Raw genomic sequence first — 27,908 nt, 5'->3', positions numbered from 1 at the left:
ATGTATTTTGAAAAAATAAACCAAACTCCTTTTCCCATGACGGTATCCCTTTAAATTATAGTACTGGTATGGGCTTTAATTATCCAGAAAATGATTTATTCAGGAAGCACTGAAATACAGGAATGCTATTTTTCAGAAAGTCCCATCTAAGCAAACAATTTACATGTAATGGATTCCCTTTTCATTGTAATAGAGCAAATGCATTTGATGGTAAACTAGCTTTAATAAATACATTAACATTTATGTTTTACCAGCTTCAAGCTATTAATCAATCCAATACTTTCAGTATAAGATGGCATCTGCCTAAAGTGACACCATTCAAGCAATTTGTGTGCCTGTATGGCAGTGCTGGTGGTAAATAGCAACAGGTGGATATAGTGGATTGCACCATGGAACCATTTTGTGGCTTGCATTAGATGTTGATTCAATAATGAGACAAGAGACCAAGTATTTTTCAAATAATCTTATGGTTTACTATATTTCTCCTTGATGTCTGTTTTCACTGGCTCGCTTCTATTTTAGCCATTATTAAATGTTTCTATAAGAGTGTCCATCCGAATAATAAAGTGTACAATGCATCTATAAATATACAGCACCACCTAGTGGACTAATCATACAAGTGTTGCCAGCAATTAGCTGTATAGGTACCTTTTCATCCATCACGCACTATTTTTAGAACGATCACAGTAAAAATAATAAGATTAAATTCACAGTGACAAAGATGTAAACAAGGTAAATATTTGTCATTCTGCAGCAGTGTTCATGGTTGTAGTACAAGAGAATTAAAATTCTGGCAGAGCTTTAAATCCTTTGTTAGGAAAAAGGACAACAGATCAACGCATGAGCTGAGTAGCCCGGAGATTAAAGCTTCATCAGGCGGGCAACCTGTTCCCTCCTCTTTCGATCGCCAACAGAAGTCTTACATTTTGTTCGGAATTTTAGCAGGTCCTCGCGGAAATCTTGGTGGTGCATTGGGCAGTAACTCTGCGGTTCACATAGCTCCTGTTGGGAGGAAAACACAAACTTCAAAGGGAAGAACCATTCATTATTCCTGTTTACAAACTGCTGTGAACTAACTAAAGGCAGGGAGAGAATTAGGATAATGTATATTTCCTCTCCTAGACCCAGCACAGCTTGAGGGTCAGTTAAAATAATACTGATTAGATGTTCCTGAAATTATGACTGAATAAACTATTACACCAATATTTTCCTGTCTGTACTCTATTCATAAGCTAAGGGGGGGGGGGGCAAAACAATGCAAATACTTTCAAGGAGTGCATGAAATGAAAACGTTGGACAACCACTGCCCTACATACAGGGTATTTACAATAAAATTTGTAGCACTCATTTGCAGTTGGTGGCTCCAGCCATAGAAAAACAGCTGGGCAATGGCTCGTTGAGTGGGAGGTAAACAGCTGGTAAATTTGGAAAGCTATAGTGAGCAACAGCTGCTTACAGCTAGGAAACATAAAAAAAGTACAAATGCACACATCTCACCATCTCAACCTTAACATTTGAACAATGCCATTTATTTTGTGACCCACCCGACAAGGTTTACTTGTGGCAGTTAATGCCACCCACTAAAATCTGTGCTGTCTACATAGTGGCTGTTAGATGGTGTGCTGACAAAGAATAATAAAACCGATACCTTGTATTCAGGAAAAAAATCCTTGTAACCGCCTTTAAGGAGATAAAGCTCTGGGTAATAGAGGCTTGGGTAATCATTACTGGCTCTGTCTTCCTCCCTGAGAAACCGACACCTAAAATAAAATAGATTGAAGGAGTCGACAGAAAGCAAAAGAGCAGTGATTTACTTTGACACTACGGTTACTATGTGAAAAGATTATATGTATGTTTAGTGATTTGTATTATTGCACAAAACGTATTTATAAACACTGGGCTAATTTGCTCCTGGGAAATAACCCATAGCAACCAATAAGCGATTGGCCTTTTTCAGCCAACTGCAGGCTGGACACAAAGCAATCCTTTGATGGTTGCTATGAGTTTCTGCCAGGTGCAAAATGGCACATATACAGTATGTATTATATATTTTATTATAATTGTCCTTGTGTTAATTAGGGACTTACTGTTGATTGCTAAGATGGCTCTGACACAATAATTTCCAGTTTTCATATTTACATTTAGGGGCATGTTTATTCCAAAAAAAACCACAACTGCTAATGAAACTCTAACATTCATAGAAGAGAACTGAATTGGATGGTGGAAAAGGACCTGGATCTGGCCAAGGAACCTGCCATTGCCTATAATAGAAACAATGCTACTTATGTACACAGCACAGTCTACATAAGTGCCCCTTCATGGATGTGTTTCCTGGCTTAATTTTGTCTGTCACTGCTAGGAGACAGGTGATTCCTTAACCAGATTCTGGTGCTTCTTTATCTGCTGAAAAACCACCATTAGGAAAAATAGGACCTTGGAATCTAAATAGGCATGCAATCTACTTTTAAGATGGACATAAAGATGAAAAAGCAATGATCATTAGGCACAGAGAATTTCACCTTCTAACACTTTTTTCAGTTCAGTTGCTTTCAGATAGTTCATCAGAAATAAAGACTTTTTCCAGTTACTTTCTATTTTCTATTTGTGACTGTTTTTCTAATATTGAAGTGTAAAGTTTAATTTTTCATCTTCTAAAGCAGCTTTGGGAGGGGGTCGCAGACTCTCTAAACTGTTCTAAATTGATACATTTAGTTGATACACATCTTTTCTTTGTCGCGGCTGAGCAAAATCTCTGGGTTTCATTAAAGACAGCTGTTAGAATGGATACAATAGTTGCTAATATTCCACAGATACTGCTGAGAAATGTATCAACAATAGGTAGCGAATTGTAAGTTTAGAGTCTGCATCTGAATTACTGAGCTGGCAGACTCAAACACCAGAGACAGGGACCTTAGATTTTGGAAAAAAAACTGTATAAAAGAAAAAAAAAAAAAAAGAAACCAAATGAAAACAAGTCTTTATTTCTGGTGAACAATCTGAAAACAACTTATTGTCTGATTGACAATACATGGAATGATCTTGTCTGTTCGAGCCAAACCGACAAACTTAATAAAAAGCCCTATAATCAACACTATAAAGATATAACTTTGTATCATTGGATCACTTGACCCAAAAATCTAATAAAACTTGGCATTAAGAACATCTGTACAGCAAGCTAGTTTATCAAGACTAGGGGAAAGCAAAAGCATGTTGAAGGCCATTTTTCGGTCCGTTTTCAATACTTGCTTCACCTAGTGCAAAGTAATTATATTGATAAAGTAGTGAATTAATAGGTTGGGTTAAGTAACTAAATACAGCAATTTAAAAGTCAAAATCATAGTAAAGTCATAGTAAAATTGGATGCCCCAATTTATTTCCAATGCGCCGAATGTTTACTTTTTATCCAAACTTTATGAATACATACATTTTTGGGCCTCTTTCAGAAGAGAACTCGCAATGAAAGATTATAATTAATCTCTTCTGTACCATCAACGGGGTCAGTGGTTGTTGCAGAAAGTAGTCCGTTACCTCCTCTTGCCGGTGAAGGTTAAATGCACTCTTGCAAAGGCAAAGCAAACATATAAAAAAGCATAAGTTGCAGAAACAAAGGAGTGCTCATTTGGGTTCCACGGGCAAACAATTGTAGGAGTATTAATCAAAAGGGAAATATACACACACTTTCTTGAAATAAAGAGGAACAAAACACAAGATTTAACTTTATAACTATCCTCAGCTACCAACATGTATTTGCTTTAGTACATAGGCTCACCTTGATGTGTCCTCCATCATACTCGTAAGGATAACGGCAATCGATTATAAAGAATTTCTCCACTAAACTGTTGAAGTCTCCATGCATTAAGGCTGCCAGCTGCAGAAAGAAAGGTTAGTGCTCAGTGGGATTAGTACATGTGAAAGAGAAGGAAGAAAGTCCATGGCATTTATGCTCAATATCCAAAACCTTTACTAGAAAAAATAAATCTTTAAAGAATCTATTTAGGACATACGTTTTCTAAATGTTCGTGCAGTACAAAGAAATTAGTTTTGTGCACCTCCAGCAGGGCTAGAACTCCCTGTATGTGGGAAGTATTCAAGGTTATCATGTATGCTGGGAGCCATAACCATCCCTACTCAATGAGGAGCTTCATGCACCTTTATATTCTATTCTTATATTTCACATACATTATTTTTGCATTAGATCTTCAAAATTCCCTGTAAAAGATATCCATTAAAACCATGCTTGGTCACATGATTTACTGAAACTTGTCTAATGCACCCGACGGCTATAAAACAGCAGCATATTAGAAGCAGTCTCTAAGTTCCATGACCCATGTTCTTCTAGTATCCTTATATTTTACAATAGGAGGTGGATTACCCCCTATATAATACATGCAGATCATGAATAACCTGTAAAATATATATGTTTAGAAACAGCAATTATGAATGTCATCAATCACATTGAATTTTGTGTATTTTAAGAAATCTAACACGAGTTAAGACACCTTGGAGTTCCATGACCTGTATAAGGATACTTGCCCCTTCATGCATGTGCCATTTTGTGCGTATGGAAATCATAGATGACTTCAGATATCCCAATTTCAAAATGTTAATAGTTTCCAAAACTTGCCATTGCCAAGTCTCTGGATTTATTTTCAGGCTACCTGCACACCTGGGTTTTATATACAAATGCACTCAATCCCCAGCACTAGCATCCATAGAACCATATTTATATTCTGCAAGTGGGAGCATTGTAGATCATGTGCTAGCATCTATGATTAAATATGTATGGCTAAAATCCCTGCTCCCTGCAGCAAGGCAAAGACACAAACTACTGATTTTTGCCAGAAAAATAGCAGCAGCAAACACAAGGCATTACACTTATGCAAGCAAAGTAATTATGTTTTAGTAGTAACTATAGATCATGTTGCCCAGCCAAAACAAAAAATGCACCATATTGCACACTATAATCAGGAACCTCACTGTGTTGCTAAATCCCTATAATATTCAAACTTTGACCATAATATTTATACTATCCTTTTTTTTTTTTGAGAGCTGAAGCTACAAGGCAGTACTTACAGTCTCTCCGGTGATGTATCGGAGGTCCTGGTGTCGGCCAGTAACAGTGGGTAAAGCATAAACCTGCACAACAAAATAAATACATGTGTATACAGAGGATCAGACTCTGCACACAATGTTAAGAAAAAGGGCAAAGGCATTTTAATCCCCTTTACTAATTTATGAGGGTTACAGTCACCTTGACCCAGAGGAATCCTCAAGTAAAGATGGTGGCAAAATTCATAGCTTTGAAAAACATTTTCTTGCCGAGGGTCTGCTAAAAATCAATGTGGATACAATGGTTGGAGCCAGAGCTTCCAGAGCACTGGTGGGATCCCAAAGTGAAGGCAATATAGAAGTCTATGTACGTAGTGAGAGGAGCATCATGTGTATATTATACAGAGAGTGGTTTTACACAATTATACTGTCCCAGCTGGTGAAAAATTCTCAATATAACTGGGGCAATGTACAAAAAAAAGCTGCCTTATAAATTCTGATCTGCAGGGAAATCAGTTTTAAACATCAACAAATGGGGGAAGCGCAACATGCATCTACAAAAGTGTAATAATACTTTGCAGGCTTGAGTCAAGTCTCCTAAAGACAAGACAAAAATACCTTTGAAAAATCTCCAATTAGTTGTCTGTAACCACAATCTTCATCCAAAACTGTACTGATATCCACATCACAAAGAGAAAGTGTCTTTTTAAGAGAAGTACCCTAAAACAGAACCGCAACATAGGATGATACATAAATAACAGATACTTCCACATCGATGAATAAACCGAATTTGAAGAAAATATGCAAGCATTTGGCCCACAGGATCTATTGACATGACTTACCCTCCTCTGTGGTTGGCAGTTCTCTTCCTCAGGTTGAAGGGGGCTGCTGGTACTACGTCTCCTTTTCACTCTGACAGGTGTTTCACTGTCTAGCGGCCTCACTGGGCGTTTAAGCATTGGCCTGTCAAGTTTCTCTGGCATAGAAGGTGAGCGGTAAAGGCGGCTTCTGTTTAAAGATATCTGCTCAAGAGGAAATTATTGAAGTTGTATTTAATGTGTGTTCTGTAGCTTTAGCTTCCTTTTTACTTAGATCACTCATTTTCCTATGGGGGGGGGGGAAGTATCTTTGTGTGACATATATCTAAAGAGGAATTTAATTAAAAATAAAAACAACTCCAAACCTAATACCCAAACCCAGCCAAAACACACTGAAGGAAAAACTAGGTGTGTTCCCACTTCAAAAATGGTTGCAACAAAAGCTCTTCTCAAGCGGACTCACACATGTGTTGTCACAGAACAAACTTTTGGATCTACTACTCACCAGGACAAGAAAAAAGAGGTCTCAGAGTGAAGAAGAAACATTGTGGGAAAAATGGTAACGATCACACAAGAAAGGTTTTTCTGTGGGGTGTTGCCAGTGGGCCAAGTGTTTATCAGGTTTGTATAGCAGATGATAGGTAAAGTGACACCACAACACTCCTTTTGTTAAAGGAAATGTTCAGTGAAAAATAAAAACTGGGAAAATAGATAGGCTGTGCAAATTAAAAAATGTTTTCAATATAATTAGTTAGACATAAATGGAATCTATACAGGCTGGAGTGACTGGATGTTTAACATAATAGCCAGAACACTACTTCCTGCTTTGCAGCTCTCTTATTGGTTACCAATTAGTGACTTGAGGGGCCATATTGTCCTGACGAAGGGAGGGTTAATCCCCCCCGAAACGTTGATGCACAGGTGGTCACAATAAAAAAACAGGGGATGCTCCCCACCTGCAATATATTTGGTGTCCGTGCGATTCTCTTTCTACTTTCCATTGAGGGGCCATATTGTCATAACACCCTGAGGTTATATTGTATTAGTTATATATGCATATCTATGTGTATTTATATCAATTCATTCAGTTTAAATAACTTTAAATTACTTACATTGTTTACATTGCTGATTTCTACATCTTGATTTAGAAGGGGCCCCGACAGAAGAATTGCCATACTACAGGACAAGTTACCAACAGCTCCAGGAGGATTCTACAAGTCCAATGGAAATACAAATGGAATTTACTAGCAAAAAGCAGGAATATTTTTTTTTCAGTAATAAAAGCCATTCACTTATAGGTAGCTCTAGTGTTTACCGGAAAAAAGTCAAATGAAATTAATTCTTGATCATGAGTGAGGCCACTTTACATTCCCTGTGGAAAGCAGGCTTGCAGCCACTACGCCCTGGAACCAGAAACTGATATGTAACTGTAGATAACTGGGCTCCATAAAATTAAAATTGTCAGGCAGCTGGTCAATACAGCTGTCTCTAGAAAAGCAGCCGAGAAAAGGCGAGGTAACAGACTGCTCAATTTTCATTATAGGCAAAAAAAAAATATAAGAAACAAATGTGTTTTTTGTTTTTGTAATTTCTTGAGCTAAACAGGGAAACTGAAGCTGCTCCATGTTTGATCTTGTGAGGTAGACAATAAGATTGCCAGTGCACAAATAATTCTCTGTCAAAAAAATTTTACACTGGTAATCAAATTATCTACCTCGCATTGACCAAACATGGAGTAGCTTCCGTTTCCCTGTGTGCCCTGTTTAGCTTCAGAATTTACAAACAAAAATGACTGTTATTAATACAATAAGTAAAGAGTATGTTCAGCACAAGCCCAATTAATGAATATATTTTGAATAAGGGGTATATTGGCACTTTAATTTATATTTTGGCAGTAATATAACTAATAACGGACAGGCCCGGGTGCAAGATGTGCAGCCTGGCCCCCCCGCCTCCAGATGCAGCATTCGCACTATATTTGCGCGTGCCTGAAGCTGTGGTGGAGCCCAAAGGGGTGCAGATCCTGATGCAATCACAGCTTGTTTATACAACTATAGTTGTGTTTTAAATGTTCAAAATCATTTAAACATTAATTAAACCCAACAGGATTGTTCTGTACCCGATAAGAATTACATTATATATTAGTTGAGATAAAATAGAAGGTACTGATTTATTATAACAGATAAAAAATAAATAATTAATTAATTTTTTTCAATAAAAAGAGATGGCCTTCCGATAATTTGGGGCTTTCTGGATAACAGGTTTCTGGTTTAGGGATCCCATACCTGTACTACAAGTCTGCATTGCTCTTATACCAAGGATACACATTTTTCACATAAACGTACTTGCATTTTTGTCAGTAAAAGGTCAAAACTATGTACCTCCATCTCCTCTTCGTCAACAGAAAAAAAATCTGCAAATCCATCAAGATTTTGCATTTTGAGGTCATCATGTGCTCCATCCAAACAAGGGGGATCAGCACTTATGGGGGATCCCAAGATATTCATTTCACAATCCTCATCTAGGGAGATATCCACCTGCCAGGACACAATTATAAGCACTTTGTTCTTTCCCACATGTTTGTGCTGACATTGAAAGGCTACATTTATATATTGGATGCACTAACAGGATAGCACCCTTGGTTTTGTTAAAATGGAGGGTTGACATATTACAAAAAAAGTTAAGCTATTTTATAAAAATTTCCAAGAAAATATAATACAACGAGATAAGTACTTAGCTCATCCCAGGCTTGGATTCACTCAAAATCAGACACTATGATAAGTTGCAGTCAGTATTAAGACAATTCTATGCTCATTAATTATGTAGTAGATATTGCAGCTATTGACAAACTATGGACTTAAAATACTGCATTTTTCTGTTTTGTTCAACAGAAAAATATGTGCCAGCTTGCTGCTTTATTCTACAGACATTTAAGGCATATGCATATTGAGATAGGGCAATCATGGCACTTACCTTGTTCTCAGGTGTTGGAGATAATTGTGAATCAACTACTTCTTGTGGTAGCAGCAAAGCAACAGGTTTACAGTTTGGATTCTTAAACAGCTCACCCTCCTGAAAATAGCAACCATAAAAAATAAATTTAAAAAACTTAAGACACACATACTAATAGAGTATGGGACATTTTCAAACAACTTTCACACCATACTTTCTGAGGTCAAAAAATCCTCAAACTCACTTACATTTTCTTTATTGGACAAGCTTCTCTGTCCTCCGGAGGCTTTTTTAAAACTTGGAGTGCTGCAAAGAAGTTGTGGCTGGGTAAGGCAGAGAAAAACATGCTGTAGTTAACAAAAGAGTCTTAAACTAAATGTGTGTGTGTTTAGTGAGAAATGGACTAGTACCAATTATGTTCATTTGAAGTCACTGTTCATTTGAAGTTATATTTAATTCACAAATTAGAACTACTACTTCAAAGAAAATCATGCAGTTCCATATATTGCAGTGTAAACTGAATTAAAAAGAAATTGAAGAAAAAGTAGAAAAACTAAATTTTCATAAGAAGCCCAAATATTTCTCCATTCTGTCTGGAGGTGATTTAAATAGTTACCGTTTGTGCAAGAAAGAAAGTGGAAGAAACTTAAATGATTACAAGACAACTGGAAGAACCTCTAAAAAAACCTCTAAAAAGGAGATAAATATACCAGTATGAAGATACAAACAGCTTTGACAAAAATTTAAGGAATTACACTATAGAAGGCCACTCACCAGAACAGAATTCATGTTTCTCTTTGGACACTTCCTGTAGGAAAGAAGTGTTAGTTGTTCATATGAAGAAGTAGATAGATACCCAAGTCTCTAGATGTAAGTTGCCATAACAGAGAAAGAGTGGGATGAGCAAATATGTGATTTGTTGATACTCTGCATAATCTATTTCCAGGAAAAGAGGAGCTGCACAAAGGCTTATGTACGAGTATCTGGGTTGGAGGCTGGAATGAGTGCTGAAACACTGCAGATAATTTCTTTGTTGCTCCTGGGTTAAAGCAATTACATCATTTGAATTCAACATGAATTGCAGTAATTAGATATTCATCATTGCATTAAAATGCCAAAATGGGGGGGGGGGGCACACACAAAAAAACTTGAATGAAACAAGATGCACAGATACTGTGCACTTAAGCAAATTCATTATATTTTCACCACCACCAGCCTCATTCCCCCTACCATTCTACAAAGGGAAAAGGCAATAATGACTAAATAGTTTATTATTATTATTTTAAGCCAAATAGGAATAAAAAGGCCGGTAAAGTAAAACGATCACAAATTTTATACTTACTTTGCTTTCCATGCGAGATCAGGTGTAAATCTGTACAAAGTCAAACAGAAGAAAATAGAAATACTTTCAAATTGCAGCTAGATACCTCCCTAAGGATACAATACTCTGTGTAGCTTGGGTTTGAAGGGAAGGAACTATTTTACTAGTACAAGTCACTAACCACTGAAAGCCCCCTGCAGAACACAAAATTTACATATAGATAAAATGTACTGCTAGCTTGGGGCTCATGAAATATACCATGAATTAGTTTTACTCAAGGCATTTACCTCACATATTTAATCACGCAATGAATTTGGGTAGCTAATTTATGGATGGTGTTTTAATTAATTTTGATCCTAACATGGATAACGAATTGTGTAATCACACGATTGTGTGTTTAATTGTGACCTTTATTGCTATCCAAAATGTCATTGTTGAGAGAAAATCATGTCTGTGGAGTGACAAATCACATTAAAAAAAAAAAAAATCTAGTGGCAAAGTTTTGTTTACTTACAGGCCATCAAACTGGACAAATTGTGTCTTTGGAGACTCCAGCTTACCTGTAAATTGAGAATCACTTGCATAAGGAACACAATGATTACAGTGGAAAACTCACTGCAAAAATCCACAACAATGGCTGGAGTACTTAGAAACGGTGCACTGTACCAGTTGCTACAATCCTGCACAGGTCTGGTTGGGCAGACCTATTCCCAACCCAGACCCGCTGACCTACAACCTGACCCCCACCCCTCTATACACCCTATGTAGACCCGCTATCCATCCTGAACCCACAAGGGTTTACTTATCACCCAACCCGGGGTCCACTGGAAGGGACATCAATCCGGAGGTGGGACAACCAGGTAACCCCCGTCTGGTTGATGAATTGGGAACTTTCTACCCAAGACTAGACCAATTTGCCAGTAATCATTAGTTACGGCAAGTCTCTACCAGTTGCTACTCTTTTTGGTATTTCCCAATACTAAGCTATGCATTGTGCTATTTTGGATGCAATTGTGCTTTGTGATTCATTTAGGATACCTAATAATCCTGGATCCCTAGTTTTTGAATTACTAAGCATCCCCTTCTAAAATGGAAAATGCAATAACGATCACCCCACCCCGGGAATAAAAAAAATGAATGTGAAGCTTTCCAAACCAGTGAAATCAGTCATAGGGTTAATAACCATGGGTGTCACAGCAGCCCTAGGCCATAAAACTAATATATATATATATATATATATATATATATATATATATATATATATATATATATATATATATATATAAAATTTTCTGCAGGCAGCCGCACTCGGATCCGGATTTTGCAATTGTGGGTGCTGGTTCAAATATTATGTACAAATTTCACATAGAGCCGCACACCAATTTCTTCTTCATAAATCAAGTGATATTTATTTGCATTGGAAAACAAATCTATGCAAATAAATATCACTTGATTTATGAAGAAGAAATTGGTGTGCGGCTCTATGTGAAATTTATATATATATATATATATATATATATATATATATATATATATATATATATATATATATATATATATATATATATATATATATATATATATATATATATATATATATATATATATATATATATATATATATATATATATATATATATAAAACTTTTCCCTATTTATTTAATCAGAAACTGAAAAAATACATACCTGATGACATTCTATCAGGAGACTCTGTTGGCAATGGTGCAGTCTCATCACCAAGGTTGGACAAGTCAAGGCAGCGTTTGGGAGTTTCACTAATAGTGGAGAAAAAAAAACATAAGTGCGCAAAATACTAAAGTTTGTTCTTGTATCTTCCAGTACAATCAAAACCATGCTATAAACACAGTGAATGGAGGCCAGGACAATGAGAACAGAGGAGCACAAGGATTGCTCCTGTAGAATTCATATTCTCCCTACACAGGCAATTTAATCTCTCCTGTGCTTTACAAAACATATCATCACTATCATGAAGATCCCAGGATCCAAGCATTCCTGCTCCCTAACTGCAGTTTAGCAATCACCATTTATAGTGATATCTCCATTATCCTCTCTTGTTATCGATCTTCTTTGTTTAAATGAGACATATGTGAAAAACAAGAGTGTGCCAGTACATTATACTATTTTAAATAGAAATGTGCTTTAAAAAGTATTGTTTCAAGTTCATTTAAAATAAAATTTAAAAACCCCACTCAGCTCATTGCACTGTAGGATAGGAACCAATTCATCAACTAGGCTGACCTGTCTTTGCTTGTGTTACTGCAGGGCTGCAATTGGCTATTATCCCCCACCTATGGAGCTGCTGGCCGGCACCATTAGGACATGCCCACCCATCATTTGAAAAAGGGACCATAGCAGATCTATAGAAAGCTTCAATAATGGGGACATTTTTAAAGATAATATTCATTTTAAGCCAAAAGTAAAACCAGCATCAAAGTATTCATTATTGCCTACAAAATGTTTTATTTATCCTATATGTCACCTTTAAGTTAAGGTTGAGCTTAAGATGGCTGTACGTGGGCTTGGAAAAGCTGTCTCTAGCGCTCCAGCTTATTGGCCTGTGTATGGGGCCCTCAAAAGACCTTTCGTCTCTAGAGGCTTAAAAAGAAGCAGGGCAAAATAAAAGCAAAAAACAAAATAGAAATGCCCAAAGAGTAATGATGCTTTAACCTGTATTATGATCACTGATCAATCCAAATCAAAGGAAAATCATTAAATTTCTGTCTGCTTCTTAGGGGGGGAGGGTTTCACAAAAGTGTCAGTAAGTACAGGTATGGGACCTGTTATCCAGAATGGTCAGGACCAGAGGTTTTCTGGATAACAGATCTTTCCGTAATTTGGATCTTCATACCTTAAGTTTACTAGAAAATCATGTAAACATTAAATAAACCCAATAGGCTGGTTCCGATAAGGATAAATTATATGTTAGTTAGGTTCAAGTACAAACTACTGTTTTATAATTACAGAGAAAAAGGAAATCATTTTTAAAAATAGGAATTATTTCATTATAATGGAGTCTATGGGAGATGGTCTTTCTGTAATTCGCAGCTTTCTGGATAACAGATCCGATAATTGTACAACGTTCTTAAAGCTTCAGTCGTCAAACTGTAAAAACGTTGTAAGCAAAACATATATACAGAAAGAATCTTCTCGTTTTATGGATTTTTGTAATGCCACCACATTTTAAAAAGTGTCATATACACAGTAAAAACTGCAATTATTGTGCTGTGAAAATGTTGTTTACATGGCAAAAAAAAATAAATCTCTATACAGGCTTAAGCCAGATTAAACTATCAACATTTTTAACAGACATTTTCATTATGGCAAAATCATTTTGGGTAAAAAAAGTCTGTAAAAATGTTGTGGGGACAACTACTTCTTAAAAATGTCTTACATAGGACACAAAAATAGCCATGCCAACTTTTACCAACATTTCTGGAAAATTGCTGTTGGAAAATTGGTCAGTGAACAAGTCTTTGCAAAACAAAATTTTCATGACATTTTCCATTACCAACATTTTTGAGAAATCCCCTTTAGAATCTTCTGCAACAACAGTTTTTAGGTCACCATTGCAGGCAATGGGGGGTAATTTCAAGCAAATTTCTGTTCATGGGTGACCAAGGTGATATTTACCCACTGAAAGTACTTAGGTTACTAAATCCAACAGCAAGGTCAGTCACAGGTGTCAAAGGCTGTTCCGGTGAAAATGTAACAGAGCAATCTTTTTCACGCAGCAGGTTCAAAATCATTCGGCAGTTAGTACGGATATTCAGGCCTGGGTTGGACTTTGGGGGTGCTTCTGATGACATTATGTGACTCTCTGCCATGACTACACCAGAACCTCCACTTGCCTGGAACCTAAAAATTTGGTGCAAATAGAATATATAGTTACAGTGCAAAAGAAAACAAAAGATCTGAAAACATGTATTTTATACAAAGCTCATTAACATGTTTAACTTTCATATACTCTATGAAACAATGAAGGAAAGCGGTTTAAAAGCACATCATGTGCAGCCATAACCATAACTCGCTCTGCCCTAGAATGAAAGCAAGCTGCAGGAATCAAAACTGTCGTTTATTAAAGAGGACTAAACCCTAAAAATGAATATGTCTAGAAATGCCATATTTTATATACTAAACTTATTGCACTAGCTGGACGGTTCAGCATCTGTATAGTAGTAATGCTCCAGGCCTTCAAAGTTGTCACAGGAGCTCTCCATCGTGGATTTTGTTAGAAGCGTCAGCAATATGTACATGCTCAGTGGGCTCTGAGCAGCTGTTGAGAAGCTAAGCTTAGGGGTCGTCACAAATCTACAAGCAGAAAATGAGGTTTACCTGTCATATAAGCTGATGCTACAGGGCATATTATTAAATTCTTATGCCAAGTGTGCAGGTTTCTGAGCTGCCTTGTACCAATATTTATTTACAAAGTCCCAGCCTTACACTGTGATGTTTATATGATATATATTTTGTAGCTTGAGGGCCAGTCCCTAAGCTCAGTAAGTGGCAGCAGCACGGAGCATGTACAGTGAATCGTCAGAATAGAAGATGGGGAGCTACTGGGGCATCTTTGGAGACACAGATCTTTACTGCTAAATGGGCTGTGATTGCCTTGGGCTGGCAGAAAGGCCCAAAACATAATGTACAACATTTCTGCCCTACTTCTTTAGTTATACTTTACTTCTTTAGTCATGCTTTACTTCTCCTTTAACTGACACCTCAGCAAAATACACTAGGCTGCTACAAGCCCAAACTGATAACGTGAAGTGAAGCTATGGCTTGCTGCACATACCGACTGGCAAGACCAGTATTGCCAAAATAAATAAGGATATGTAATAGTCCAACCATTGACACCTTATCATATAGAGAGCTCCCAAAGAATGGGGAAATAGAATTTTTATAATAGGATTCAATTAAATTAACTATGGATGCAATAGCCCATGATAGTTTGGTAGATTGATACATAGTGCAAAATATACTCTGAGTTTTGGACATTATTGTAACAATATTTTAATCTGTTTCATGTTAAAGTAACTAAATAGTTAAACATCAGTGGTTACAAATGTCTTGTTTTTAACTGTAATTGAAATAAACTAGGGGATATATATTGTCTAGTTTTGATTTATACTATGGATTTTAGATAATTTAAGTATTTAAAGTGAATGTACTAATAGTATTTGAATTACTGATCATATGACTTTTACCAGCTGTTTGTTCTCGCCACAGTGCATACTTAAGGCGGTTTAATGTTCAGTTTGTTACTTTGAGAAAGGCTAGGGACCTAGTCGAAACGTTAGTCATTTATAATAAATATTATGATTTTTATAAGTCCTGAGAGTGCGGACCTACTTGTAGTAGATATATATAGATATATATATAGATATATATATAGATATATATATATATATATATATATATATATATATATATATATATATATATATATATATATATATATATATATATAATAGGCAGATTAATGCATAGGCTAACCTAGGCTATAGCTTAGGGGCCCTCAGTGCTGAGCGGCCCATGGGGATGTCAATTTGTTTTTATTTTGTTTAAAAAAAACGTTAACTGTGCTGCAGGGCCCAGTAGACAGACACGCGCCTTGCCTAATTTTCTCCCAGCCAGCAGAAAGCAGATACTGGCCTGCAACGGGGGCAGCATAGCATCTGACCAGGTTCAGAGGTAATCCCTGTATTGAAAATGGTGAAACACCATCCTTATCCCTTATTATTGTATGTCCGGAGCATGAGAGATCCCTGGATTTTGGCCCATCCCCCTCTGGTAACTACAGGACTGTGTTCAATGATTAGTAATGCTATTTATCCCAGATACCCATACATCTAGGTGGCTAAACGATAATATATTTAAAAACCAAGCATCAATGATTGCTATATTCTACCATTTAAAACGTGTCATCCCCAATACCATTCTATAACTTAATGTAATAAAACACCACTTTAAACCATCCTGTTAGTCTATCTGAGCATCAATTTCTCCTCCCTGGCTATCTCCTATCGAAGGCAGGGAGGAGAAATTGAGATTTGCACGAAGGATGGTCGCCCTTTCTGAAGACGAGCGCAAACAGAGAATCGGTATGTAATTTCTTAAAAAAAGACTTTGCGAATAGAAAGTTAAAACTGCCTTAACTGCTTTTTTTCCCCGTTAAGTAGAAAGGAATTTTTTTTTTATTTTTTTTTTTAAAATTATGTTACTGGTCTGTTAAATGCAACATTAAACACAACACAATGTAGGGTTGCCACCTGTTCGGTTTTGACCAGAACAGTTTGGTTTTTGGAAGGCCTGTTCGGGTCTGAACTTTCTGTTCAGTTTTCAGCCTTATGAAATCTGTTCAGTTTTCAGCCTTATGAAACGCAAACAATAATCTGGCCAATACATGAAAAGCATTTAAATATGGAAATACTCACCTCAACATGGCTTAGTTACTCTCAAGTACAGTTTATTTCTTATTATTACAGATGCACAGAAAAAAAAAAGCAAATCAATCAAAAATAAGACTGTTTTTTTCTAAATTAACATTACTGTATTTCTGAGCTTTCTGGATAACCGACTTCTGTATAATGTATCGCATACCTATAATTAAAGCAGAATATAGCTAGAGATAGGGTTGCCACCTGTGTGGTTTTGAACTGGGCATCGACACTTTAAAACATTGAGAATACTGGATAGAAATCCAGCCAGTTGCATCGTAGTGATGCAATAACCTTGCCCTGGTGTCATAACACCACCAGCATCATTGTGACCACCTCTGACGTCATCATACCTGTTCCTACATCACTGCCCCCCCCGTGTTCAGCTTTAGCCATCAGCAAAGGTGGCAACCTTAACACAATGTCCCTTGTTATATGTCAGCAGTGAATGTTATGTGTTGTGACTTGTAATGCACAAAGTACAGATATATGACTTATGTTCTACTCGAGTACCTCAAAGAATCTCACCCACTACACAGAACTATTCACACGTCTCCATTTGACATCACCAAGGCAGTGTATTTCACTAAACCCACACATGACAAAAGTGAGTACAAATGTAACCAGATCAGCTCACATACGGGGGTGTTACACGCTCCTTAATCATTCAAGTCGACTCTTCATGCCAAGTCTCTGCATGTGATGTGTCCACAGCCCTTTCCATCTATCTCTACGACATCTGTGTTCTCTTTTCTTTCAACACAAAATTAGAATCTTCCGCTCTAATCTAGTAACCAATCACAAGACAGCATCCGGGTCACCCAGAAAGACACTAGTAGAGGGAGCTCCGTTGGTATAGGTTGCAGAGCGGGCTGTTTGAAACAGATCTCTATGATAATTGGCTGATAATCGCGCGTCACCGACAGTGCAGCTTCTCATTGGTTTAGATGTTTCCACGCTCTTCCGGGTTCCAATTGGGCTTTTGATACGTGTGGGCCGCGCCCACTTTGCGTTAGCGGTGCATTTAAAGAGCAATGGCCGTGATGGTTTTAATCAGCTGTTGTCTGAGCCATGCAGCGGTAATGGGATGAAATGAAATGTATTCGGAGTTGGTATTTTTTTTTTATAGTAGGCATGTGAACTGGGAGTTGCTGGCGCCCCCCATTCTGTAGCTTTTCACTGTTTATTAAGTGGTTTTGTTAATTCTTTGTGTTTTCTTGGTGGTTTAGAGACCTATGGGTTTTTAATTTTGGTAGCTGCTGGCACTCTGGCAGCCATCAGAGATACTGAGCTTTGAGGTTGGACAATGTTATATTTAAACGGTGGAAATGCTGGTCATTGTTTTGTTTGAAGGTAACTTTTAGTGTGTTCTAGAATGGCCAATTCTAAGCAACTCTTAAATTGGATTTCATTTTTTTTTTTTTATAAGTTGCCTTTTTTTCTGACACTTTACAGCTTTCAAATGGGCGTCGCTGACCCCCTTCTAAAAAAACATGCTCTGTAAGGCTACAAATGTATTGCTACTTGGTACTTCATCTTTCTAATCAGCCCCTCTCCTATTCATATTCCAGTCTCTTATTCAGATCCATGCATGGTTGCTAGGGGAATTTGCACCCTAGCAACCAGAGCTGAAAATGCAAATTGAAGAGTTGCTGAATAAAAAAGTGAGGTCAAGTAATAAAATTGAAAACCAATTGCAAATTGTCTCAGACTATCACTCTCTACTTCATACTAAAAGTTAATCTAAAGGTGAACAACCCCTTTAAGATTAGTTTTTTTTCCCCCTAATTCTGTTTGGTCTATGAAATTAACATTTTATCAGATTTACACTTATTAATATGGCTGCAAATGCATTCACTTTCACATTATGAAAACTGTATGAAATTGAGACTTTTTTATTTATTTTTTTTGCAGCATTGTGAAAGGCGGAGACCTTAAAGGGGTTGTCCACCTTTCATTTAACTTTTAGTATGATGTAGAGAGTGATATTCTGAGACCATTTGCAATTGGTTTTTATTCAGCAGTTCTCCAGTTTGCAATTTCTTCCATCTGGTTGCTAGGGTCCAAATGACCCTGACAACCATGCATTGATTTGATTTGTAGAAGAGACTTGAATAGGAGAGGCCTGAATAGCAAGATGAGGAATAAAAAGTAGCAATAACCATACATGTGTAGTCTTACAGAGCATGTGGTCAGTGACCCCCATTTGAAAGCTGTAACTAGTCGAAAGAAAAAAAGCAAACAAACTATAACAAATATTGGAAACCAATTTAAAAGTTGCTTAGAATTGACCATTCTATAACATACTAAAAGTTAACTTAAAGGTGAACCACCCCTTTAACAAGTCCAGAATGGTAAGAGATTCCTCCTGCTTTTAGTTACTTTCAGTCTAGCCCTTGGCTAAACAAATGGATCATGTCAACAAAGGGCCTAATTTAGGCCTTGGTTTTCAGTGCTGGATTGTGTATGCTGCTAAGGGTCCTTTGCTCTAAAATGTTATCATAAATTCACTGTCTGAATTTGCCTGGGCTTATCTATTCTCCATGGCATTTCTCTGTTTGGTAACACTGTAGAAATGCTAAGTGGCAGAATGCACACTATAAGCGAAATGTCCAATTAGTGAAGTACCTGCATAGTTAATTGCCTCCAGCCCTTTGTGCAGCTGCTTTTACCCTTTCTCCACCGCCACAATCTTCTGTACAGTTCTTAAAGGGGTGGGTTGCCTTTTAAAGGGATACTGTGATGGGAAACCCCCCCCCCATGCATCAGACCAGTAGACTTCTGCACTGATATCCATTTTTTTTTTTTCCCAAAAGACTTTGAATCTGACATGGGGCTAGATATATTGTCAGTTCCCAAGTGCGCCCAATCATGTGTCTTGTGCTCTGATAAACTTCAGTCACTTTTTACTGATGTACTGCTGTTGGAGTGATTTCACCCTCCTGTAGCCCATCAGCCCAGAACAATGGGATCTAACTGGATCACCGAACCCTGGTAGATATAAGCACAGCTCTCTAGTAAGAATAAACCCCAATATCAAGTGTGTGATTTAGAAATGGAAATCATGACAATTATTTTAAGTTAACTTTTTTGTTTTGTTATAGAATGGCTTATAGGCAACTTTTCAACTGCTCTTCAAATGCTCTGTAAATCTACAAATTTACTTCCCATTCATATTCCAGTGTCTTAATATCCATGCATGGTTGCTAAGACAACTTGGACCCTAGCAACAAATTGAAATTGCAAAACCAGAGAGCCGCTAAATAACTTAAAAAAAAAAAAAATTTTTGTTTGACTATCGCTTTCTACGTCATACTAAAAATGAACTCTCAAAGGTGAACAACCCACTTAATTTTGAGATTGCAGGACAGCATAGGAAGTATTAAAAGGAATAGTTCAGCGTGAAAATAAAAACTGTGTAAATAGGCTTTGCAAAATAAAAAAATGTTTCTAATATAGTTAGCCAAAAATGTAATGTATAAAGACTGGAGTGACTGGATGTGTAACATAATAGCCAGAACACTACTTCCTGCTTTTCAGCTCTCTAACTCTGAGCTAGTCAGCACCAAGAGTAAACCAAGAGAGCTGAAAAGCAGGAAGTAGTGTTCTGACTGACATGTCATACATCAAATCACTCCAGCCTTTATACATTACATTTTTGGCTAACTATATTAGAAACATTTTTTATTTGCACAGCGTATCTATTTACTCAGTTTTTATTTTTACACTGAACAATTCCTTTAAGGTATGTTATACATACATTGTGCAAATTTTCCTTCCCCCCCCCCCCACCCAACCTAAAAATTAATTCTTCCTCCCCCCCAGCCCCAAAAATCAATCATATATGCACAGGTAGAATGACTTGCACATTTATAACTTATGAATGTGATCCTCATACTGCCAGTAGTGAGTCCAGGCACCATTGTTATAGCTTTCTTTTGTAGCCTTTTTTTTTTTTTTTTTTTAAATCAAACTTTGAGATAACAACAAATTTTCTAAAATTGAAAGTGTTAGAGGGTCAAAAGGAGCCAACAAACAGAAGCTGGTCAACCGATGCCCTTTATCGGTTAAAAAAAAAAAATTTAAAGACCTATTTTTGTGCAAACTGTTAATTTCTGTGGAGGTTAAAGGAAAACTATACCCCCAAAATGAAAACTAGAGGGTTTATCAAAGCGTACTAAAGAATCTTGTCAAACTGGAATATATATAAAAAATCCCCTTTACATCTTGCCATGAGCCCCCATCACCTGACCAGAAATTACTATAACTGTAACAGGAAGAAGTGTTTAAGCAAAAGACAAAACTCTGTCTGTTAGGTCATGTGACCTAACATGTATAGTTTGTTTTGGTATGTTTGTGAATCCTAGGATCCCAGGGGGCTGTTCTTAATATATATATATATATATATATATATATATATATATATATATATATATATATATATATATATATATATATATATATATATATATATATATATATATATATATATATATATATATATATATATAGGCAGTTTTCTATTTGATTACCCAATGGCACATACTACTAAAAAAAATATTAAAATGGCTTGTTTACATAGGTGCTGTTTTATACAATATATTTTTAGAGACCTACGTTGTTTGAGGGGTTATAGTTTTCCTTTAAGAGCTTCAACACTGCTATGCGGTAGGGCACATGCACAGACCGCAATCATCCACTTGCACTGTAGCACTGACCTTATTGACTACCAGGTAGTGATGTAGGGACTGGAAATGTGACTTCTGGTCAACACTGTATAGTATTCGACTGAGCTTGCTGGATGGATACAGTGCATATGGCCATATATAGTAATACCCCATTCTGTTTTTTGGCCAATTGCTTGAGTGACCAGAACTGTTGGCAGAGGACGTTTTCCAACATGTCAAATTGACAAACTGAGATATCGGTGGTACAAATATGCTCATCTGAGCATATATGTATCATATAATCACTTCATAGAGTTGGCAATTAAAGTATGGCAAGTTGTCATAACCTGTGGGGATGTGACACCACTGGCCATAGTAGTAAAGTGTCATTTGCAAGAAAAAAGCTAATGACACACTCCACTGCTTTCACTTTGTCTGAGTTTTAGCAGAGAGAAGTTGATGCACTTCAACCTACCAATGCTGTGCCTATCTATTTTGAATCAGTGGCTTGTCAACAAGCTTTGGTTGCATAGTAAATAGGTGTACTGCCAAACTGAGCCATAGGCTGCCAGTCCACATAGGAGCTTCCAATTCTCAATCACAATCCTAGTTGGAACCCCCAGCAACTTTTTTTCCATTCATTTGTTGCTCTCCGATAATTGAATTTAAATGATATTTGAATTTATAATTAAATGAGGCTCATGGGTGAAAAAAGGTTGGGGACCCCTGCTCTACATCATACTTAATTTAAAGTTAAGCAATCTCTTTAAATAAACCCAATAGAATTGTTTGCCGCCAATATGTATTCATGCAGCTTCGTTACCATCAACTACAAGGTACTGTCTTGTCACAGGAAAATAGGACATAATTATTTGTGTAAAGTTGATTCTGACGAAACGTTCTTCCTGTTATTTGCAGATTTCTGGATTACTGGTTTTCAGAAATGGGATCGCTTTAACTTGGTGTAAACTTTTTAACTTGTTTGCCCTATATCTGAGGCGTCCTATTACTAAATACCACTTATTTTTCTTTGTAGGCTTGTGCCCCAACTGGAAGTATGTGTGCCTCCTGTGAGCCATTCCCAAGAGTCCCTCTATGGCATGCCACAGACTCTGCTCCCAGAACCCTGGATGCTGATAAATGGCAATACTGCCATGGAAGATTTATTTGGGTAATTAAACTGGTGGTGTTATTTGGCTACTTGCCATATGTAACTTTTGTCTACATGAAGACAATGTCCAAGATATATGCAACCCACTAAACTGCAGTTCTTCGATTATAATGGAAATATTATTTGTCTTTTTATTTTTATACATTTGCATCATGCTCTCCCTTGATCTATTAAAGATTAAATATAAAGGGGCCCATTTACTTGGCTCAAGTGAAGGAATAGAGGAAAAAAATCTTCGCATTTCGAATTTTTTTTGGCTACTTCAACCATCGAATGGGCTCCTTTGACTATTCGACCATTCGATAGTCGAAGTACTGTCTCTTTAAAAAAAAAAAAAAAAAATTCGACCCCCCCCATAGTTCGCCAACTAAAACCTACCAAAGTCAATGTTAGACTATGGGGAAGGTCCCCATAGGCTTTCTAAGTATTTTTTAGTCGAAGAAAAATTGCGGTAAATCCTGCAACTTCGATATTCGAAGTCGAAGGATTTCAATTAACCCTTGATACAGTAGGGCTAACAGACCACACAACAATGGAAGGGGGCCCAGTGAGGATCTAGGACCAGTCATAATGACATTCAATCCCCAGGTCTGCACTACTATATATTTGCACTGGTGGGTTGGGTTTAATTGCAACACTGCACTTGCTGCTTAGAAAAGGTCACTATTTAACAAAAACTTTATTATAAAAGTAATCATATCCTTTGGTGGTAGAATTTCATTACTGATTGCTTTGTACTTTGCTTTGATTCACCTCCAGAGCCAGCACTTCTGATTTTTTTAACTTCAACAGGTATATATTTCTCACTTCACTATTATGTTAGAAATACTGTATATAATGTGTAAATGATATATAAACTTTACGTCTTTTACTAGTGTTCCTTCCAGATCCCGTTTTCTTAGTGCTCCTGGGTTATTGTCAAAGGAAGAGTGCCCTCTGAACTTATCTGGGAATGAATTGAGGTACATTACATACAGTATGCAGAAGACTTGTTAGAATGACGTATGCTAGTCGCCCTGGCGTGTTGTGCTAAACTTTAGTGTTTGCACTTAGGGTCATCAAACTTGCAGTATATCATTCATTTTGGTGAGACATTTAAATTCTTTTGCAGGTCTGAGTTTGCTGAATCTATCTCCTGCACTGAGCAAACGTATGGTGCAAATACAGTCAGTGTTGGTGTTGATACAGAACTTGACCTTCTGGAATTTGGCCGCTCAGATTTCAGGTTTTTATTTATTTAAATTTTTTTTTTATTAAGCAAACATGTCAAGCTTCTGTAGGAAGCTATAAGTAATCTGTGGCACTTTGAGGAATCAAGGAAATGTAATTTGTCGTTCTGTTACTTGATTGGGTGCAGTGGTCTTGGGAATAAATTCCTAATGTCCCTAAACAGGCCTGTCATTATAGGACTAGTTATATAGTTTTCCCGCTAAGTGCTTTCACGTTGGCAATGTAAATCACTGGTGAGAACACGTGCAGCGCTTAATTTTTCCTGTCACTTGAATTTTCTTTGTCAGGGAACTGAAGTTAGTCTTAAAAGAATTATAGGAGTACCTGTAGATATATATTCTACAGTCTGTTCATTTCCCTATGGGAGCAGACTGTAAATTGTATGTGTATAAATGCCTCGTTCTGATGTCAGAACGCGCCATTTATAACAGGCCCCAGGCCTTTGAATTTGACGCCGTCGCGCCCAAATTGGCGACCAGAATTTTGACTCTTGACCCCCGCCACAATGTAGATTATATGCATAATGTACCCCCTACTAGAAATGTATAAAGAATATCTGCTCTCCCATGATCAGTGTTGAAAATGTTGTAAAATTAACTTTCCTAACTTGTGAGTACAAATGCGGTGGTATATTGATTAGCATTGTGCAGTCATTTATACTATTCACACACATTACTGGTAATGCTGAGAATTTTGAAATGTATTCACTGGTTTAGGAAAAGAGCTCTGCAAAACAATTACTTGTTCTGGATTCTAACATTCCCCCCCCCCCCCCATTGTTGTGGTGGTTTTGTTTTTTGTTTTTTTCCCATCTTCTCTAGAATGGCTACATCTCCTGATGCTGTCGGATATGAGACAGATGAAGCCACTCTGCACAGACGGCAGAAACAAATAGACTATGGGAAGAATACAGTTGGTTATCAGTGCTACCTTCAACAGGTGCCCAAGTGAGCATTTTATATATGTGTGTGCTGTGTGAATAGAATTATTTTGCCTGCTTTAAGTTCAAAACCATACAAATGGCAGATTAGTGGGTAATGGAACTATAACTAAATTATACAATATTGATTATCTCACACTGATAACCCACCCAGGTTCCTTAAAGAAGTGCAGCCAACTTTGCTATACACTATAATATTTTCAGTGCTTATGTAATACTCCTATGGCTATAGATCTTGTTTGAGGTGAAAGAATAGCTCTAGACCTATGCTGGTGGCAGGAAAAGTTTGTTTTTTTTTTTTTCTTCAGATGGTATACCAGAAATAAGGATTTTTTTTTTTTTTTTTTTAAATAAGTCTTATCTTATTCTTGTCGAATATTGAAGACCTTTTAAACCTCTTCTTAGGAAGGGGGTTGCTGACTTTAAACTTAATACAATAGTTGACACCTTTGGCACTGCTGAGCATTATCACTGAGATTTAAGGCAGCTGTTATACTTGATACAGTATCTGATGCAACATTCCACAGATGCATATAAAGCACTTGGGAGACCCATGTATCAAAGGGCGAATTTGTCTGAATTTTTTTTAACTCCAATTTGAATATACTCTAAATTCGATTGGAAGGTTATTTACTAAAAAAAAATCAAACTCGAACTAATATTAAAGACCAGAAAACTTGAGTCAAAATTTTTGGGTTTTTTTACCTCTGGGGGAAAAATTGTCCGTAAAGGCTAATAACTTATTCAAATGGGTCACTGGACCTCTCCCATTGACATAATACATAAACTCTGCAGGTTAAAGGTGGTGAATAGCTGAATTCAAATTATTCCCAGGGAAAAGGTTTGAGAAATCTCGAAATTCAAAATAGCTTCAATTATACCCAATTCGAATTGGTACGTTTTGACCAATCAAATTTGAATTTCCTATTTGACCCTTGATAAATGTGCCCCTTTAAAAATAAACTGTTTTATGCTTACCTTTTTCCTTTTATAGAATGCTAGCAGCTCTAAGATTTAACACTTGTTAGGCTACACGTGCAGCTAACTTGGTTCAAACTAATTTTATGCTAATGCAGGTTTATGCTTAAAGCATCCACACGATTCACACCCATATTGATGCTATCAAATGCAACTTGAATGCAGTTTACCAATGTTTACACCAATTTGTAGTAGGTGCTACTTGGCAGATGGCAGCAATTGATGCAGATTTTTTTTTTGGGGGGGGGGGACACAGCGGGCAAAAAATGGGGTTTGCAACTGATTTTGTGCTTTTGTAGTTACTTTTTTTTTTTTTATCTTTTGTGTTCATAAATAGGACTGAAAGGAAGTCAGGGGTTCACCCCCGCACCCCCAACAAATCTAAGAAATACAGCCGCCGCTCCTGGGACATGCAGATAAAACTTTGGAGACGTGATTTACATGCTTGGGATCCCCCTTCACAAAACTCGTTTCAGTAAGTATCTTGTGTCTTCCAATTTTATGAAACTTTTTTTTTTTTTTTTAATTCAAAATTTCCTTTTGCATAGTGACTAGTAAGTAAAATCTTTTTATACTACTGAACTTTTTAAAATGGCATATGGTACCTGCAAATATGGGCTTATGTTTTGCTCCATGCAGTTAATTTTAAGAGCCCAACCCCCCCCCCCCATCCAATGCTTTTAGGGAATATTGATGGGTAGGTCTGCAGTCTGTGCAGCATTTTATTTGAAATTATGTAGTATTTACAGACTTATCTTTATGACCATTTACCATACAGGGAGGATCATTCCTTTAAGCAAACGCAGAGACTACTGGAATCTTGGCTACAGGAAAGCAATTCTTTGCAAAACCCAGACATGGACTGGCTTGGTTTACAGGTATTTTAAAACACACATGAGTACTATTGGCTATAGCCATTCCTCTGCATGTGATAAGTATTAACTGAGCTTGCATTCTATATCTTTCCCTCTGTTTCAAGTAGTAGACTGTATTAAGGACTGGACCATTGTGTTTCTGTAAAGGGTTTTTATTTTTATTTTTTTGGGGGGGTTGTACACCTTTAAACAGCACTGATTATCCCTGGCAGTCCTTGCTTACTTGTGTGCCAGCATTTGCAGCCAATAGCTGCAAGTGATTTAAATCATGCTTAGTCTACCCCAAAATCTCAAAGTCCTACCTCCTTGGTAGGACATTTAGCAGGTATGTCCAACTTCTTCTTACAGACAAATGTATCTGAATACTGTGACATGGGTTACTTTTTTATGTCTTCTCTCCCACAGCTCTCTTCTCTACAGAACTTGGGGTACAGTGAAGATCAGATTCAAAATTCTTTTGATTGGCTGCAGTTTCGTGGTCACACAAATGACTACACCTACCCACACTGGATAGGTTTATAGACAAGACCACGATACATTGAGATGACTCCTCTTTTCTGAATATCAACTATTTCTGTGCTCAGTACTTTAATTGCGACACTTAATTTTTGAACACGTTAAAAGCCACATGCTCTAAAAGAGCATCCTGGAAGACAGGGTCTTTCTAGTTTGTCTGCAAACCTTTTCCGCTGAAGTTTGTCTCCTTCCAACAAATAAATGGCTTGGTGCATTATTCTTAACTGGTATTATAAATGTCTATAAATGACTGAACTCAAAGTGTTGTGTCAGTATTCTCATTTGGGGTTAAACTATTACCTAGGCAATAGAAGTGCTATCATTTTAATAACTGACTAACTTAGCACTATGATGTGCTTAACTTGCACTAGATGCACGACAACAAATGGCTTGAGGATTGCTGTCCAGCAGTGAGCAGGTGTTTGGTGTTCCTGTCTTTTGCTTATTACATTTATCTTTGTATTTGGTAAATAGAGATACACCATCACTATTGTGTTGAGTGAGAACTTCCCACAATCAAATTTTTAATGTATAAGGTGTTGGCAATTTAATTTGTCTATACATTTTTTAAATACAGTAATGTACTCTTTATCAATCTCTACATTCAATAGGGCTGGAAGCTGCTGCACAATATAACTAGTGTAACATTTATAAAAATCTACATCTGGTTATACTGGGTGCTACTAGAAAACATTTGGGGGGGGTGTAGTCCAGTAAAAGTAGGCTGCTTTTTTTTTAATCTTTTTTGGGGGGGGAAAAAAACCAGCCTTACTATATTTCTATTTTTTTCCCCTATTAATAACATTGGTATCAACCATAATTTTTACCGGCCAGATGGCAACCCTAAGTAGCAGTAGTGGGGCAGGAGCAAACAATGCTTTAGCTGCAAAATGTTAACTAGTGCTGTCAGAACAGGTTAAAATTCTAAACAAGTGT

General features: G+C 36.9%; 2 protein-coding genes across 11 annotated transcripts; one reads left to right on the top strand and one right to left on the bottom strand.

Annotated features, from left to right (window-relative positions):
- Positions 1 to 448: 448 nt before the first annotated feature.
- cdc25c.S (cell division cycle 25C S homeolog) lies at positions 449 to 17,547 on the bottom strand. Of its 4 annotated transcripts, none has more exon segments than NM_001172178.1 (17): positions 449 to 1,002; positions 1,649 to 1,760; positions 3,425 to 3,558; positions 3,770 to 3,868; positions 5,074 to 5,136; positions 5,668 to 5,769; positions 5,892 to 6,071; positions 6,980 to 7,078; positions 8,249 to 8,404; positions 8,841 to 8,939; positions 9,068 to 9,142; positions 9,594 to 9,627; positions 10,162 to 10,191; positions 10,655 to 10,700; positions 11,827 to 11,915; positions 13,792 to 14,016; positions 14,299 to 14,468. In NM_001172178.1, coding segments are annotated over 17 exon segments (1,800 nt in total). In that variant the 5' UTR covers positions 14,415 to 14,468; the 3' UTR covers positions 449 to 861.
- An 8-nt stretch (positions 17,548 to 17,555) lies between these two features.
- XB5920187.S (oocyte-specific histone RNA stem-loop-binding protein 2-like S homeolog) lies at positions 17,556 to 27,233 on the top strand. Of its 7 annotated transcripts, none has more exons than XM_018254141.2 (9): positions 17,557 to 17,674; positions 22,299 to 22,433; positions 23,193 to 23,225; positions 23,309 to 23,395; positions 23,545 to 23,658; positions 24,485 to 24,610; positions 25,919 to 26,056; positions 26,360 to 26,459; positions 26,862 to 27,233. In XM_018254141.2, the coding sequence occupies exons 1-9, from the start codon at positions 17,667 to 17,669 to the stop codon at positions 26,976 to 26,978; spliced, it is 858 nt and encodes a 285-aa protein (XP_018109630.1). In that variant the 5' UTR covers positions 17,557 to 17,666; the 3' UTR covers positions 26,979 to 27,233.
- The last annotated feature ends 675 nt before the right edge of the window (positions 27,234 to 27,908 follow it).

Source organism: Xenopus laevis, chromosome 3S, assembly GCF_017654675.1.
Source record: "Xenopus laevis strain J_2021 chromosome 3S, Xenopus_laevis_v10.1, whole genome shotgun sequence".
NCBI lineage: Eukaryota > Metazoa > Chordata > Amphibia > Anura > Pipidae > Xenopus > Xenopus laevis.
Note: the sequence above shows the minus strand (reverse complement) of the source record. Positions and strands in the feature narration are given on the sequence as shown.